The sequence below is a fragment of the Amblyomma maculatum genome, chromosome 2, assembly GCF_055883805.1.
Source record: "Amblyomma maculatum isolate TAMU_Amacu chromosome 2, ASM5588380v1, whole genome shotgun sequence".
Lineage (NCBI taxonomy): Eukaryota > Metazoa > Arthropoda > Arachnida > Ixodida > Ixodidae > Amblyomma > Amblyomma maculatum.
Window position 1 is genome coordinate 111,180,134 of NC_139345.1, and position 18,481 is coordinate 111,198,614.

Below are 18,481 nucleotides of genomic sequence, written 5' to 3' on the forward strand. Positions count from 1 at the left end.
GCAACTACAAAAAGAAATTTAACAGGGAAGATAACACATGTGCAGCATGTGGTGATTCCACAGAAACAATGACCCAAATTATACTCGAATGCTATGGTATCTATCCTGAAGTTGATGCAGGCGCAGTAACTCTTCCTGAAGCTCTGGGGTTTAGAGATACCAGTGGCCGGGTGAATGAACCTGCGGTGAAAGCTAGCAAAAAACATTTGGAAGATTGGTGGCTTAAAAGCAGAAAAGTGACATAATATTAGTAATGTATAAATAAACATTCAATAAATGGAATAATGGTATAGTTAACCAATCTAAAATATTAAGATGTAGGGGGGGGGGGGCATGAGCATGGTAGCAGCTTCTACCACCCCTTTTCAAAGGGGACGCTCCAATATTCCATCCATCCATCCAGTAGCGCGCTAGCAGCCTGCGTTCAAGAATAAAAAAGATCTAATCTATATACTCGAAGAGATTCAAGCACATGCACAAGTGCATGAGCTTTTAAGCGCAGGTAACCGTTAATAGCACAGAGAACGTGACATTAAAAAAAAAGCTTACAGAAACCAATCACGGACGGTACCAAAGAGAACTTAATGCAGTTTTCTCCCTTTGTGCAGGCAAAGAGTTGCGAAAAAGTGTAATGTAATTTACATTCATAGGAAGCGAGTGCACACGTCGGGACTCAGGAACTCAGCCGACTCGCAAGTCACAGGCCACTGCGCTTTCTGGCACCGACTCTGAGAGCTTCAATTTAGGAGATATTCCGCCCGAATCACCCACTTCTGCGATGCCATGATCTCAATGACGTGCTATGGCGCATTCCGCTTGACAGGAGGTTGGATACGGAGGTAAATGAGTTTTTCCTGTGCACGTGGTTTCAGTAGTCCACGCTGCAGTTAGCGTTAGCCTGAATGCAATGTCTATGGCATCAAATCTGATGCAAGGATTCACTCTCAATCTTTATGCTAGTGCAAAACCTGAAATGGGTTGAGGGAAACCTGGTGGAATCTGAAATGTGAGCGCCTGTATAAAAATAAGGCACAAGCGTTCCTTCGAGCAAAAAAGAGACAAGAAATGAGTTCGAGTTGATGAGACCGCAGTGTGGACAGCCAGTGCTTGCGATCTCAGCTGCCGCCGTTAGTGGAATGCGTGAGAAGTGCCTCAAAAATGTCGGGCCTTCGTCAAGTGTACTCGATTTTTACTTATGTCAGTGAAACTTGGGCGCCGGCAAATCAAATTATATTGAATATCGACGCCCCGCATCACGCTTGACTGTCACAGCCCATCAACGAAAGTCGACGCCATGGTTTGCCAGCACGTTACATTTAACCTGCATCCAATCATAGAGAGCGGCTGCAAATCCTACAGATAAAATATACGAAAGTAAATAAGCAGTTTTTTTCTTCTTCAAAAAGCAGCATTCCTAATGAAACGCAGTATCTCAAAGTTCGCTATGGCTGTTGGCGTTGCTTTATACATGTCGCGTTCGTTAAATCAGACAACTTCGTAACAGAGCACAAACGACATCCGTTTATTTTTGGTTACAGCAGACGACTGACGCCCCAAGCGTCTCTCCCTGGTTTTGTCTTTGAAGCCTTCTCGTCTTGGCTTGTCTGTCGACTCGGGGCTGTCTTGTTTCGGTTTCGGTTTCGCAACACATTCCCCCCCCCCCCCCCCCGAAAATGACTTGTCATTTTTCTTCTTTTACGTGATTTCCAGGGGGTACAAGAGTTGGATTGGTCGCTTGAGAAATGATCCTCCAGGTAGCTTCAGCAGGCACGATCTCACCTTTCCGTCTCTTCCCGGAAACAATTTCTCAATTCTTGCAATCTTCCATTGTTGCCGTGGCTGCAGGCCATCACGAAGGAGTATCAAATCCCCTTCCTTTGGTGTTTTTCCTTGGCGTTCATTCTTCTTTTGCACATTTCCCAATTCCTCGAGGTACTCTCTTGTCCATCTGCGCCAGAAGGCTTCTGTAGTCTGCTGGCGTCGTACCCATAGTCTGTGAACTGATACGTTGACCTCATCTGCTTCGATTTTCCCCACGCTAGGCAGCGATGTGAGGCGTCTTCCCGTCAAGAAGAATGAAGGGCAAAGGGGTTCCGGTTCTCCAGGTTCGTCGTAGACGTGAGTTAAAGGTCGAGAATTTAAGACTGCTTCAATTTCTGCCAGTACAGTAGTTAGCTCGTCGAAGGTCAGAAACTTGGATCCGATCACCTTCTTGAGCGCAAGTTTAGCTGATCCGACGAGGCGCTCATAAAAGCCACCGCACCATGGGGCGCGCTCCACTATGAACTTCCATTCGATTCGTGCTTTTGCGACGTAGTCAAGAACTTCTGGTTTTCGGATAGAGCTCCATAAATAAAGGAGATCTCTGTTGGCCTTCTTAAAGGAAAGCGCGTTGTCACTGTAAATGACCCGAGGTATACCTCGTCTTGAGATGAAACGTCTGAGGGTCATCAGAAAAGACTCTGCGGACATGTCTTTTGCGAGCTCTAGGTGCACCGCTCTTGTTACAGCGCAGGTGAACAGTGTGATATAGGACTTGTGCAGCGAGTTTTCTCCTTTAACAAGAAGTGGTCCCGCGAAGTCAACTCCTGTTACCTCAAATGGTTGAGCCTCGTTCACTCGATCAGTTGGAAACGGTGCTGTCACTTCAGTGGCTGGACGGGCATTGTAGCGCTGACAGGTTATGCACCCTTTGATAATTCTTTTCACTAGCTGACGGGCTCGCACAACATGATACCTCTCTCTCAACTGCACCAGAGTATCTCTTGCTCCACCGTGAAGCACTTGCTGATGTGCTTGACGCACGAGCAGTTCTGCCAGTCGATGTCGACTTGACAGTACAACTGGATGACGTTCGTTGTACGGCTTGCCGCTTTGTTGAAGTCTGCCGCTTATGCGCATGATACCATCGTTGTCAATAAACACTGGAATGTCTCTGAGTGGCGAGTCTGCGGGAAAGCGTTCGCCTTTTTTCACGCACTCAATTTCTCTTTTCAGGTCATCTCGCTGAGTTTGCCGTATCCAATATTTTTCGGCTTCATTCAGTTCAACCGCCGTCAATGGACCCTTGTCACTGCTCAGACGTCGCAACTTCTTGATGCATCTAAATACCCATGCAGTCACTCGGAACAGTCGTGTGGCACTGCTGTATCGATCTGTGTCCAACAGCATGGGAACTTCTGTGGTATTCGTCGCTTGAAGGACCTCTACGCTTCGTCTTTCTTCCTCTATTGGCGGAATGTTCCTTGGAAGCGAAGACATCTGTGGCCAAGCGTTTTCCGTAGCCTTCATCCAGTGCGTTCCTTCCCACCAGGCTGAGCTCTCCACAAGCTGATCAGCTGTAACTCCACGAGTCATGATATCCGCCGGATTTTCTGACCCTGGGCAATGCCTCCACGCGGAGGTATCGGTAAGACGCTGGATTTCCATTACGCGATTCTTCACAAATTGCTTCCATTGCGACGGCTCTCCTAGAATCCAGTGCAGTGCTATCATCGAGTCAGTCCAGAAATATGTCGTTTGCGGTGGCTCTTTCAGGCTCTTCAGAATGTATTGATTCAGTCTGGCAGCCAAGAGGCACGCCATCAGTTCCAGTCTTGGCAGAGTCAGTTGTTTAATCGGGGCGACCCTTGACTTGCTGATTAGGATGCTCGAAGTTGTAATCCCCTCCGCATCTGTTACGCAAATGTAGGCCACTGCTCCGTATGCCACAGGACTGGCGTCAGCAAACACGTGTAGGACTGTTTTTGTGGTAGGCTCGACAGTGTCGGATTTGTAGCACCGCTGCACTTGAACTCTTTCCAATTCGTTTAGTTCCGCACACCCCTGCACCCACTTCGTGTCCAGATCCGTCGGTAGGATATCATCCCATTCCACATTTCTCTGCCACAACTCCTGGAATAAAGCCTTTGCCCTGACGGTGAATGGAGCTAGCCATCCAAGTGGGTCATAGAGTCTCGCCGTAGTCTTGAGCACAGACCTTTTTGTGCTTGTACCTGGCTCGGATGGATCGCTTGCCAGTGGGGTGAATGTCAGGTTATCTGTGCTTGGGTTCCACGTCAATCCCAGCACTTTGAGAACTCCTGGGAGGTACCCGAGTTGCCTTGCTTCGCAGTCATCCGCCACAAATCGCTCGTTCAATGCCGGATTGTTGGATGCCCACTTGTGCAGTTTCATAGATGCCGCGCTGAATATTAGCTTCTTCATAAATCTTCAGCGCTTCGTCTTCGTTTTCTGCTCCCGTTAAAACGTCATCCACATACAAGCACTGCGCCAGTAGCGAAGCAGTCTCCGGATAGTCTCGTTCCATTATATTCAAACGATGCTGGAGAGTCGCTGTCAACAAGAAAGGACTTGCGGTGGTTCCGAAGGGAACTCGCTTCATTCTCCAAGTCTGTATCTTGCCTGTTGCTCCATTTGCATCCGGTTTTGCATGGTGCCACAGAAAGCGCAATGCATCTCTGTCGTTCTCTCTGATCTCAATTTGCAAAAATGCCTTTTCAATGTCGGCTACCAAAGCTATTTTGTGGCTTCTGAAATTTAGTAACAGTGCTACAAGGTCGGCTGTCAAATTCGGACCACTTTCGAGGTTTTGATTCAGGGATTTTGCCCTCTGTCCATGCGATGAAGCGTCAAAAACTACTCGCAATCTCGTTGTATTACTCGTTTCCCGAAAAACCGGCTGATGGGGCATGTAGTAGATCAGCTTTCCCTCTTCCTCTTTTTCTACTATCGGTTCAGCTATGCCTTCCATGCAATACTGTCTGATGACAGCGTCGTACTCCTCCAAGAGATGAGTTTTTCGAAGTCGGTTTGTCAGTTGTGACAAGCGTTTTTCAGCAACTTCCTTGTTGTCACTTAAATCTATATTCTCCTTCCATGGAAGGGCTACCTCGTATCTAGAACCATTGCGCCTGATATTCTCTTCGAAAGAATCAAGCAGCTTGTGCTCCGCACAGCTGTCATCATCCGTGACTCCGATCGACTCGAGAGTCCAGAATCGTTCCAAGCAGTTTGCAGCTTCTCTCTCGGCAAGTGATACGCGAAGAGCAGTGATTTGCATGCATTGCGAGTCACGAGTCTTGTACCCTACTGAGCCTTGAATACACCACCCAAAGGGTGTCTCCACTGCTCGCAGTTTCCCGTTGAGCTTCTTGTTTCTTCCCGTTACAAGTTCCCAGTAGTGCTCTGAGCCGATAAGCAGGTCTACGTCACCTCTTTCGTTATCGCAGGTTATGTCAGCGGCAGTCAGGGATCCAAGTAATTCTTTAAACTTGAGGTCAGGGATCGGGATCCTTTGCTCACAGATTATGTTGGTCTCAAGAACTTCGATCTAATACATCTTCTTATTGTGCGCGGTTAGCGACACCAGCACTCTGTTGAAATCTCGTTCTGACTGGTGTCCGCCGAACACACCAACTTTCAGCGTTTCTTTTCCAACAATTTTACAGCCGAGTTTTGCAGATGCTTTCTCCGTAATGAATGACCGTTGGCTTCCGCTGTCACAGAGAGCACGTAAGTAGAGGGCTTTACGTTCGCCGACACACAATATCGTTGCCGTTTGTAGCATCACTTCTCGCTGTTTAGGTACTTCTGACGTAGACTGCAAGTTCACGGGGACAGTCGTCACATCGTTCACATTAGCCTTGACTTTCGGATGGGTGAATTCCGAATCACACATGGTTGTCGCGTGTCTTCCTGCACAAATTGTGCATCTAATCTTGCTTCTGCACTCGTTAGCTCGGTGACTCGGTTTCACGCAACGAAAGCAACGTCTTCCCGATCGTAGCATTTTCTTCTTTTCTTCTAATGGAATGCTAGCACAGCAAGCGGCAGTTTCGTGGTCACTCTCCTTGCAAAAGAAACAACTTGGATTTGCGGTTTGGTGAAGTAGAGCTGCTGATGATTTAAATTTCGTTCCAGAGCTGTTCTTTTTACTCTCTGCTGGGCTGAACATCTTCGGCTTTGACGCCTGCTGCTTCTTACTCATACTTTGCTGCGCAACCAGGTTTTCGCGGCTTTGCACTTCGATCCTCAGAAAGTCAACAAGCTTGGTAAGTAATGACAGCGTACCTTTTGTAGCTGTTTCTCTTTCTGTTGACTCTCCCGGTGCGTCGTCGTCCCGCAGCGGAATTCCTCCTCCGGCCGGGCTCCGTGTTATGGCTTCCGACCCCTCCTCCCTCGCCACGGTCCGATGGAAGTCGAGCAATAATTCTTTCGGCAGAGCGCGCTGTACGAGGGGGAAGAGCAGTGTTCCGTACGTTTCCTGCTCCTGGCCAAGCGCCTGCAGGCCGCGGATCCGAGAGACGAGGGTATCGTATAACCTCCGGAGGGAGCGTATGTCTTCGGCGCTCCGCACAGGCTCGAGGTCCAAGAGCGCACGCATGTGCGCTTGCACGATGGCGTCCGCTTTGCCGAAACGTCTGGTGAGCAGCAATATGGCGTCGTCATAGCACTGCGATGTGGGAGGGAGGCCCTGTATCGTTCTCGCTGCCTCGCCTGTCACCACCGATTTTAGGTATCCGAATTTGTCCAAGGTCGTCAGACGGTCGTTTTTGTGAATCATTTGCTCGAACTGCTCCCAAAATTCTTGCCATGACACTTCTTTGCCGTCAAATTTTATGAGCTCTAACCTTGGAAGCTTCACCTGGCAGACCCCGTTCGTCGTGGCTGCGTCGTTGGGGTGTGATGCTTCTTTCGGCTGCCTCTTTCCTTGAATTTCTTTAATTTCCTCTTGGAGCTTCGCGATGTATGTAACGACCCGGTCGCCATACTCGATAGATTCCTCGTAGTCCTGCTCAGCTTCTTTCTTTGGCACTAGCGTCTCGACAGAGGCGTTAACTTCGTTCAGCTGGGTCTGCAGAGCGCTAAGTCTCGCCAACAAAACACTGAGTTCTTTTACATTGTCCATGCGGCTCTTCATGTAGGAGTCAATATCGGAAAAGAGGCGGGTCACCTGAGACCGAAGAGCCGTTCTCTTCGCTTTGTGTCGTTCCATGTCGCTGTACTCTGGTAGCACTGGGCGGCGGCTTCGGGGTAGAAATTGGCTTTTTCTTCGTTATTAGTCGCCTCCAGGACTGGCAGTTGTCTTCGTTAGGTCGCGGCGTACATCCCGGGTTTCGGCACCAACTTTATCTTTATGTCGCGTTCGTTAAATCAGACAACTTCGTAACAGAGCACAAACGACATCCGTTTATTTTTGGTTACAGCAGACGACTGACGCCCCAAGCGTCTCTCCCTGGTTTTGTCTTTGAAGCCTTCTCGTCTTGGCTTGTCTGTCGACTCGGGGCTGTCTTGTTCGGTTTCGGTTTCGCAACAATACATTTGCCCTTCGACATTGAGCGCCATCTGAGCGGATATAAGCAAAATTAGGCGATAGTGATTTATACAGAGAAACAACGAAGAGCACATGAACGCTGTTTTGAACGCACGCTATGTAATGAACTGGACACAAAGATAGAAGGTGATTACCACCTGAAGTCCCTGGATGAAATAAACCAATCAGAAAATGCTTTACTGACAACTGTCAGCCTGCTGTCTATATTGCGAATTCAGAGGCGGACATGCTTAGCCTATCAGTTTTGTAGTATTCTCATTGTTAGCCAATGTTTGTACATGACAACGTCCAAATTTTAAGCTCTGTCAGTGAATAAATTACTGGAACGGAGAAAAAAAACTGGGGCAAAGCTCGCACGATTGCAACGGAAGCTGTGCGACCTGCGAAAGTGAAAAACTCGGTCTTATGTTCAAGTGAATGGTTTCCAAGTGCTTGTACAGTCTAAACGAGATTGGTGCCCTATGGACGCAGAAGTGTATCAAAGAGTTTATTCAAAAAGTGCACATGAACGACTGTAGCAAAAAAAAAAAATTGTGACGAAAAGACAGATTTTATGACGCAGTGCAACCCAGATCCCTGCATTTATATATGCCTGAAGCTGCAAAGACCTTCCTTAGATCATTGTTTTCAATGGTGATATCTGAGAGGAATAAGACAAGATATAGAAAGCCTTGCTTACACTTCTAAGGCTGGCATTATTATCGAAATGAAGTCTTGTCTACATGCGGGTAATTCGAGCTCATAGAAGTTAAACATTGGGATTTGGGTGCTTCCTTTGAGGTGTATTGGGGCTTTAAAATATTTATCTGCAGTTTTAATGCTTCCAGTCGTACGACTCATGCCCACCTTCATAGCACAAGGACATGGGTAGTACAATATTGTCTTTATAACGATATCACTGCCTCAGGCATGCGACAATTAGTATAGTTTTTAGATGTAAGTGTTTCGAGACATCATTTAACCCTGATGCAACTGGGTTATGACAGCGTTCTGTAAAGCACATGTTCATGAGAATGGTAAACGTTTACGACTAGTAACAAAATTATATCTCAGAATTCCTCCTGTGCCTTTAACTGATAGCTTGACAACAGTTCCTGTGATTTTAATAGAAGTTCATTTTTAGCCAAAATTTGTCATGGATAAGCACTCACGATATATCTCATGTCATCATCCATGGTTTCTATTTGCTATTTATTCTTCCTCGTCTGTAACATTATAGCACTGCCATAGGAAAGCCAATCTACCGCAAAGGATCGGCGACTGGCTAAAGGAATGCTTTGCATCGTTTATTAAGGTGCAATGCAATATGGTGCAACCTTACACTATAATTAAATAACGAATGCGTTATATTCGGTACTGAATATTTCTACATATACAATGCCCAAAACGAATTACACATAAGCACAGGCTTGATGCTGCGGTTAAGGCTGTGTAGCACATAAGCACAGGCTTGATGCTGCGGTCAAGGCTCTGTAGCAGTGTCACTGTCTTTAGTGCTCTTAACTGCTGACCCTGAAGAGGGGGGTTCGATGCCGGCTTCGACATCCGCACTTCATGCAAGCGGAACAAAAGATATCCGCCACTGCGCGGTGTTTGTGCACGTTAAAGAATCCCAGGTTGAAATCATGTAGCCCACCACAACGGAGTGCCCTACAGCCGATGCCACTTTTTAACATATACACAATACACCACACAAAAATTAAATAGCATTGCAGAATCTGCATTGGAGTAATGAGAAAGAACAGATGCTCTTCTGGCTGATTAGTCCCCTTCTTGTTTACACATTTTAGTCTTTGGTGGATTCAAACTGAGCGCCACTCCCTTTTTATGCCCTTTTTCAGCTCTACTTCCGGTTGCATGACGTCACATCGTCTACGCCATAATAATTACCTTCTTGTTTACCCATTTTAGTCTTTGGTACTTTCAAATTGAGCGCCAATTTCTTCCTATGCCCTTCTTTGGCTCGACTTCAGGTTGCCTGACATCACACCCTTCACGTCACCTTGAATGACTGATTTAATTAACTAGTTTAGTATTTCATGCATTCAAATGTGACGCCAAGCCATTGGCTCAGCAGACCATTTTCGCCTTTACTTTCTCATTTTTTGCCTCAAAATAATTACCTAATTACCTTTCTGACCTCATTATCTTTTCGGACAAAGCATTACGTCACCCTCTATCGAGCGACACCGCTCATTACCTTTACCACTTCCCAATTACTTATAACTGCTGCTGACACGACTTTGCCTGTTTTGCCTCCAGTTATTACCTAATTAACTTATTGACCTAATTATCTTTTCTGGCACAACATTGCGTCACCCTTATCTATCGACACCACACATTAACCTCTACCGCTTCTTAATTACTCACAACTGCTGCGGACAACGTTTACATTTTTCCTGTCATTATATACTAAATTAACATATTAATACATCAACCTCTATCGATTGACACTACTCATTAACCTCTACCACTGCTCAATTACTCACAACTCCTGCGGACACGATTTTGCTGATGCAGTCTCCGGACAAAAATCTGTGAACATAGTCAAGTAATGCTATTACTTAAGCAGATTCTGAAATATACAGTAAATAAAACCGCATAGATGCCACCTAAAGTAAACTTAATCATTGCACATGCAATAAATGAGCGATCCAGCCTACTGTTATGCTCTGTTAAATAAATGTTGTTGCATGAGTTACCAGCATGCATAACCTTTAAAGATTAATTATTGCAGAAAAAGAAGATAGAGTAATATTGAAAATTCTATTTGCCACAGATCTATGTCTAAGGCGAAGTATATTCTGCAGCTCCTAGAAACATTTACGTCGTTTTTTTTTTACAAGATATTTCAGCCGAAAGGTTACACGCAAGAAAGAAATCTTGCGTAAATTGTGCCAAAATCGATTAAGATATACTGCGGCATAAGTCACGTCTTGGCATGCTATAACGAAATTAATCTTGTCCGCAATTTATTTAATTCATGGCGGCACAAGATTTTCGCTTTATTGAGTATGGAGCATTTCCCTCTGTGCGTTCAAGGAAAAGTCATGCACTCAAAGCGTGCAAACTACCACTAGCTGGAAAACAAAGTCTTGGAAAAGCACGAAGAATATGCAACACTGATTACCTGCTTGCTTGGCCTCGCTAAATGTGAGCGCACAGTCCACCAAGGAAGACGTCTCTGACTGAACAAAGACGAAATAATTACACGAATCATGACTTGATCGGAGTGCATACACAAACACATGAGAACGCAGACTCCAGCTCAAACCAAACATGCTTGTGCTCGCTCACACACACACACACACACACACACACACACACACACACACACACACACACACACACACACACACACACACACACACACACACACACACACACACACACACACACACACACACACACACACACACACACACACACACACACACACACACACACACACACACACACACACACACACACACACACACACACACACACACACACACACACACACACACACACACACACACACACACACACACACACACACACACACACACACACACACACACACACACACACACACACACACACACACACACACACACACACACACACACACACACACACACACACACACACACACACACACACACACACACACACACACACACACACACACACACACACACACACACACACACACACACACACACACACACACACACACACACACACACACACACACACACACACACACACACACACACACACACACACACACACACACACACACACACACACACGCACACACACACACACACACACACACACACACACACACGCACACACACACACACACACACACGCACACACACACACACACACACACACACACACACACACACACGCACACACACACGCACACACACACACACACACACACGCACACACACACACACACACACACACGCACACACGCACACACACACACACACACACACGCACGCACACACACACGCACACACGCGCACACACACACACACACACGCACGCACGCACGCACACACAATAATTGCAGTGCAGTATCTTAAAAAGGTGTGGAGCTTACAGTGCGCGAACTTGGATTAAGCCCCCCGGAGCGACTCAAAATTTAACTTCTCAAACCACCTACAACATTTCTCAAGTATATGCTTGATTCCTTACTTGTATCAAGGACGATAAATATTGCGTGAAAGAGATTTTAAGACAAAAGAAGAGCTTCCTACGAACCACATGTTTACGTTTGGTTGCTCTTATGGAGTCGTGTGGGATCCTCTCTACTGCGTGACGCTAATGAAAGTATGCAGGAAGTTTCCGGGAAAGTATCCAGGACTGATGCATTTGCGAATACATTAAAAGCCGCCGGTACAAGGCGCGCACAATAGCTGCTCTCGGCTGCGCATGGAAACAAATGTAGGAAGCTCGCTGGCATTGTTCCATCCGGTAGTTTGGGCGCAATAGCCATTTCTTGGGAATCATTGGGGTAGTTTTCGGAACGCTGGGAAATTTCGTAATCTGCCATCGCTTTTTCTGTTACTTTTATCTCTGGGTTGTTTGCTTTTTCACAGCTCGGAATCGAGAGACACTACAGTGGCATTGCGGAATGTAGTTCTACGTGAACGTTGCTAATGCCGCCCGGTAGATTTATTTCGCAGTGCGATTTCCTTCGCTCCAAGATATCCGCAATGAAACCGTTGAAATGGCAATCTGTCCTTGATCTCAACAATGCATCTGCGAACTTTTCTCCAGAAAAAAATCATAAGGCAAAATTAACTATTTAGTGCTGCAATCAGCATCATTATAGAATGGACCTGGAAAAGGAAGCTCTAAAGTGACTGTTCAATGCATGAACCCTGTGCTTCGTTTGATTTGACATTGCATCTTGTTCCTTAACAATTCAAGGGAAGTAATCTTAAATTTAGGAAATAAACGTTTATAACTTTCACCATCGTCACTCTCCAAAGTTATGAGAAAGCTCATCCAGTGACGCCTTAAGTAGATTGACTAATTGGGCCGTTAGTGCAACTCGTTCATACGCATACACGAACTGAGACTAGAAAACGCACCATGAACACTTTTGAAATAGTGTAGTACGTGTCAGCAGTAGGCAAGGGGTCTACAGCATATGTCTGAGGCGTATTGAAGGTTGTGGAGCTTTCTTGGGCACAGCAAAGGCACACTCGTAGTGTCCTGCGTAGTGATAACCTGGTATATACAGACAGAGCTCCCACAGTACAGCCAACTCTGAGCATCTAGAACGTATGCATGGAAGTGTTCGCTGATAGCGTGTTTCGCACACATTTTGCAAGACCTCAATGTATCGATCATTGTGTTGAGCCACCTCTGTTACGTATTTCGTGGTGCTTTTTTGCGATCGCCTTGACGAATGGTCAGCAAGCATCCATTGCAAAGACAACACCTTGGAGCGTGCACCCGGCCTCCTAACAAACACTAACCACTACGTGTGCACTCAATCAAGCACCTTCGTTTTGCATCAATCATCATCATCGCCAACGTGTTCTTTACCTGCTGTTTCTTGAGCATGGTGTACGGTGCGAGAGATATGGAAACAACAGTGGCATTTAGATTTCCCCGCGCGATATGCATTCTTAATTTTGGTGTAATGTACGCGCAATCTTTTACAGCAAAGTATCTTTGATGATATAGTCAGAGCATTTAACGACGTTTTTTATGACAAGCTACTGCTCAAATTCGCGGATATTTGTCTCTTCTATATTCATGAAAAGCAGGGCCTGCTATGGCCTTTATAATTTTTGTACCCGAACAACACTGGATTCTGCATGATGGTTGCCGTAACCAGTAACGCAAAAAGACGTTTGTTCTAAGCGATCGCCGTCTGTCATCGATCTTCCGCGAAGACTGATTCCATCAATATCGGTTTTCCTTCATCTCACGAAACACACGCACACTCTACTTTCATTCCTTTCTCCGAAAACGGAAGTCCGATGAACTTGCAGACTAAAGGCTGTACAAATACTGCTGCTGTTTATTTCGCAAGGTTCATGAAACTGCAGCAACGATAGCCCCGAAACTTAAGTCGAAGCGTAATAATGGCTCTCACACTAGCGATAAACGGCTTAGTTAAAAGCGTGCTCTGCACAAGAAGACGCAGTCTAATGTAGAGTACAACTGCGATACGTTTCCACTGATGATCTAGGATGATGCACATTAAAGATGACCACCTTAAATTTCTTTCCTAGAAGTTCGCCTCTGTGGGCTATTTCTACAACAGGCTATGGTTGTTGCTTATGTCCTCGTCACTAGTGTCAAAACAAAGTACCAAAATTTACAATAGTTGTCTTAACACGATAGCATCGCTGTGCACTACAGTTATTGGAAAATAAACCTATCATAACGCCCTTGGTTGAGTTGGTAGTATGGAAATCGTCGGTTCGGGTGCCATTGGCAGCGTGTTCTTAGTTTTATAGAAGGTCTCATGGGGAGGGGGGGGGGGGATGATAAGAATGCGTAAATCGGGTTAAGCTGCCGCGGAAGAACAATGGCCCGGCGAGAGCGAGGAACGCTCAGCAGAAGGGCGGCTGCCCCTTTAAGCTTCTAAAAGGAACGCTTGACTCTAGAGGGACCCTCAGAAAGAGAAGCAGCAGTTTGGCGAGAGCAGAGGATTGCATCACGATTGTCTGGGATGGTTAGCGCGGAAAATTCTGCCTGCTTGGCACCACTTATACCAGAGGAGCTGCCGTCAAAAGGCAGGAGTAGTGCAACAGGGGGCTGTATATAGGCACACACCTGTAGATACAGGTTGTTCCAGAAAAACTGGACTGATTCTTAAAAAAGACGAAGAATATTTTCCCCACAAAACCAACTGAATGTTGACAGTCAAGTGTATTTTTCGGCAGTGTTTTTCGTTCTTCAAAGCTCTTTAATTAATGACGGCTAATAAGGTAATTCTTTAATGTTTGACTTTCGAAGATAGCGTGCGTGTAGAATTGTTGATCATTTAGGAAACAACCGTTTATTTTTTTTTGTACTGAGCTACAGTGGATGGGAAGAATTGACGTGTTTGAATTGTGGTACTGGCGGAGACTCTTGAGAGTTCCTTGGACGGCCAGAAGATCAAATCAGTCGATATCCTTGACCATAAACCCTGACTGCTCATTGGAGGGTCAAATTCTATAGTTAAAACTGAGCTACTTTGGTCATCTGATGCGAATAGAGGAGTCGCTGGAAAAAGATTTGATGTTGGGAAAGGTTGAGGGTCACTGGAGAAGGGGTAGGCAGCGAAAGCAGTGGTTAGATGGCATCCTCGAGGCACTGAAGATGAAGTTATGGGATGTTAGGAAGATAGTGAGAGACCGGAAAGCGTGGCGTGATATGGTCCATACGGTCACGGAGAGTCAGACCTGACTCAACGACTGAACTGAACTGAACTGACAGTTGATGCAAACTAGCTTTTGTAGCGAAAGCTACACTAGGATAGTCAGGCGCGGATTTTGGGATAAGCGTCGAGAATTGCAACCGCGCATGCTCCGTAACTATGGCAACTAGTGAAGAAGAGAATAACAGGAAGGGCAGAGAAAAATGCAGAAGGAGAAGAAGAAGAAGGCGGTGAAATGAAGCAAGAAGATATGGAAGACGCCAAGAAGACGTGCCGAATATCTATACAGTTTGTAGCCAGTGCATCGGCAACGAGAACGTTCGAGTCGGACTTTGTGAACAATCAGTTTGTCGCTTTCGCTACGCACACAATGCTAAACTGAGTTGAACCGCCAAACAGTTTTTTTTTTTAATTTTGACAACCGCTCTCCCCAATCGGCCCTTGCAGATTCATTTGCTGCCAGATATTCGCCCGCAGCTGGTCATGGGATAACTTAGAAGCGTAAATAAAGCTGCGTAAATATTATAGTCGTGGGAACATTACGCACAACGGGTTTTATAACTAACCAAAAAATCTTCATTGAGACGTTTTTCTGAAGCCATAAAATAGATATTTTAGCCAATCAGTGTCTACTAATTTTAACTTTTCAAAATGAAAAAAAAAAACTCTGCATACTAGAATTTCTGAGTCCTAGGAATCCTCTGGAGGTCTCAATAGGGCTACATACTCAGTCCTTCTAGTGAATTTGTAGTGGTTTTTTTTCCTTAGATTATCGTTACCTTACCTTGTATACTTGTCTACGCTAGCCCCTTTGCAATATTTTTTCTGCTCACAGAGATTAAATAATCTACTCAGCTAAATTTCTCTATACAATAATTGTATTCCCCGACGAAGGGAAATGTAAAAGAACCATAGATAATTGAACTATTTCTGGACCAATATTAGGGAACACTTAAGCTTTGCCTTCAAGGCTATGAAGTGAGAGCATTCCCGGCTCCACTTGCGAGTCTTACCTCTCATACATAAACTTTACTTCTCACTTTTTTACTAGTTATTCGAGCTGCGACTCTGTTCACCCACGCATGCCTACCAGTATTCAATAGTAAGGTGCCATGTTATATGAAAGACTCCCCAACATTGGTATAAAGTTCCCCTTTTAACAAACCCTTACGAACGCACCTGCATGTAATATGGGCAGAGTCTTTATCTCGGAAATCAGAAGTCCTTAAAACGTGGATTCTAATCTCACCATCCCATACCAAAGACGAAGTCTGAGCAGGCAGCGCCTGCCAGTTTGGCCATGTCTTGAGTAATTGTGATGCATGCAACCTCCCAAAAATCAGGGCATGAACGTACCATCTGCCAACCACTACCTGCCAGAGGCAGCTTCGTGATCTTTCGATCACAACGCAAAAAGTTTCTTTAGAACAGGACCATTGCCGCTATCTTATTCAAACATTTCATCCTGACGCCCCACGAGACCATTTAACAGAAGGCGCAAAACTTAATAACAGTAAGAAATATGTCTTATGCTGGATGATTACCTTGTTCGCAAAAAATGTTCACTTCATAATCATCATCATCAGCCAGACTATACCTACTGCAAAAAGGGAACCCTCAGTACCAATCCAATTCAATGCAGGGCGAATGCCTCTCCCATATTCCCCATATTAACCCGGTCCTGTACTAGCATCATCCACTTGACCCCTGCGAACTTGTAAACCTCATCCGCCAACCTAAATTTCGGCCGCCCCCTGCTGCGCTTTCCTTTCCTTAGAATCCCGTTTGTTACCCTAAGCGACCATCGGTTATCCCCTCTGCGCCCCACATGTCCTGCCCATGTCTATTTCTTCTTCTTTTTGTCCACTACAATGTCAGTAACTTGAGCTTTTCTCTAACCCATTTTGCATTCTTTCTATCTCTTAACGTTAACCGTACCATTTTTCGTTCCATAGCCCTCTGCATTGTCCTCAAGTTAAATGGAACCTTTTTCGTTAGCCTCCATGTTTCAGCCCAATAGGTGAGTGCAGGTACGATGTAGCAATTGTATACTTTCTTCTTGAGGGATATCGGCAAGCTGCTAGTCAAAATCTTCGCGTACATGCCAAATGCGTTTCATCCCAATCTTACTCGCCTTGTTATTTCCATTTCATGGTTACTACCTGTCCTAAGTAGACATATTCGCCCACTACGTCCTGTGCTTCGCTATCTAGCGTAAACTGCTGTTCCTGCCAGAGCCTGTTGTACATTATTTAGTCTTCTTCATATTGATTTTCAAGCTACCGTTCTGCTTTTATTGTCTAGGTAATTAATAATTCTTTACAGTTCATTCCTTGAGTTACATAGCAATGCAGTATGTCTTCAGAGAATTGCAGATTCCTGAAGTATTCTGCATCTACCCTTATTCCTAAGTGCTCCATTCCAAGTATCTGAATACTTCCTCTAAGCAAGCTTCCAATAGCCCTGGGGAGATTGTCTCCGTGCCTAACATCTTTCTTTAAAGGAATTTTGTTACATTCTTTAAACAAAACTATTATTGCTGTGGAGCTACTGTATACATCTCCCAGTACTTTCACATACGGCACGTCAACATTCTGATTTCGCTGTCTGCATGACCGCCGAGGTTTCTGTCGAGTCAAATTCTATTTCGGAATCAATAAATGCTAGGTATAAGGATTGGTCATATTCCGAAAATTTTACTATCACCTGGATGTTGATATGAATATGAGCGATAGTAAATACCCTTTCCGAAAACCTGCTTCATGTTTCACTTGATTGAAGTCTAAGGTTGTCATGATTCTATAAGCGATTACCTTAGTAAATACCTGATACGGAACAGATAGTAAGCTGGTTAGTCTTGAATTTTTCAAGTCCTTAGCATCCCCTTTCTTATCAATTACGATAATGTTTACGTTCTTCCATGGTGCCGGTACCGTCGATGACAGCAGGCATTGCGTATACAGGGTGGCCAGGTTTTCTAGCATGAGATCTCCCCGTGCTTCAGCAAATCTGTGGTTACCTGATCCTCCTCAGCCACTTTTCCCCTTTTCATAGTTTCCAACGCTTTCTTAACCTGGTCCTTCGTCACTGGCAGAACTTCTGACTACTTTGCCCTACTGCCAGTCTCATTAGCATCCTGACCACTTCAGGTACTGTATAGATCTGTATAGAACTCCTCCGCTACTTTGACTATCTTGTCCATATTTGTGATGACATTGCACGCCTTGAATACATTTTATTTTCGCCTATGCCCAATTTCGTTTTCACCGCTTTAAGGCTTCTCCCGTTGTTTACAGCATTCTCAAGTTTCTCCATGTTATACTTCCTCATATCGACCACTTTACGCTTGAATCGCTTTGATATCTCTACATGTTCTATGTGGTCTGTTGGGTTGGAAGCTCTCATAGTTTGGCGTGCCTTAATCAAATGCTTTTTCACTTTCGACAGCTTACCGCTATCCTCTCTAACTATCCTACAGCGCACTCAGTTATGATATCTCTGAAATTATTGTTGATTGCTTCTAGGCTAATGTCGACATCCTTGGTTAGAGTTTAATATCTATTCAGTAGCGAGATTCCTAACTGTTCTGCCCTCCCCTTCATTATTAATTCTTTGATGGACTTGTTTTTTACTAAACTTTTACTGCGAAAGCGATACTACGACATCCAAAGGAGACCTCGGGTGGCCGCAGCTACGCCGTGAAAAGGCGTAGCTAAGGGTTTCTCATAAAAAAAACCATTTACCTGTAATTGTTT

At 45.1% G+C, this 18,481-nt stretch overlaps 1 protein-coding gene across 1 annotated transcript; it reads right to left on the bottom strand.

Annotated features, from left to right (window-relative positions):
• Nucleotides 1-1,695: 1,695 nt before the first annotated feature.
• LOC146199558 (uncharacterized) lies at nt 1,696-6,997 on the bottom strand. The gene is made up of 2 exons (XM_084592147.1): nt 6,073-6,997; nt 1,696-4,082 (listed from the first exon to the last, which is right to left on the bottom strand). The coding sequence occupies exons 1-2, from the start codon at nt 6,995-6,997 to the stop codon at nt 1,696-1,698; spliced, it is 3,312 nt and encodes a 1,103-aa protein (XP_084448273.1).
• Nucleotides 6,998-18,481: the final 11,484 nt, after the last annotated feature.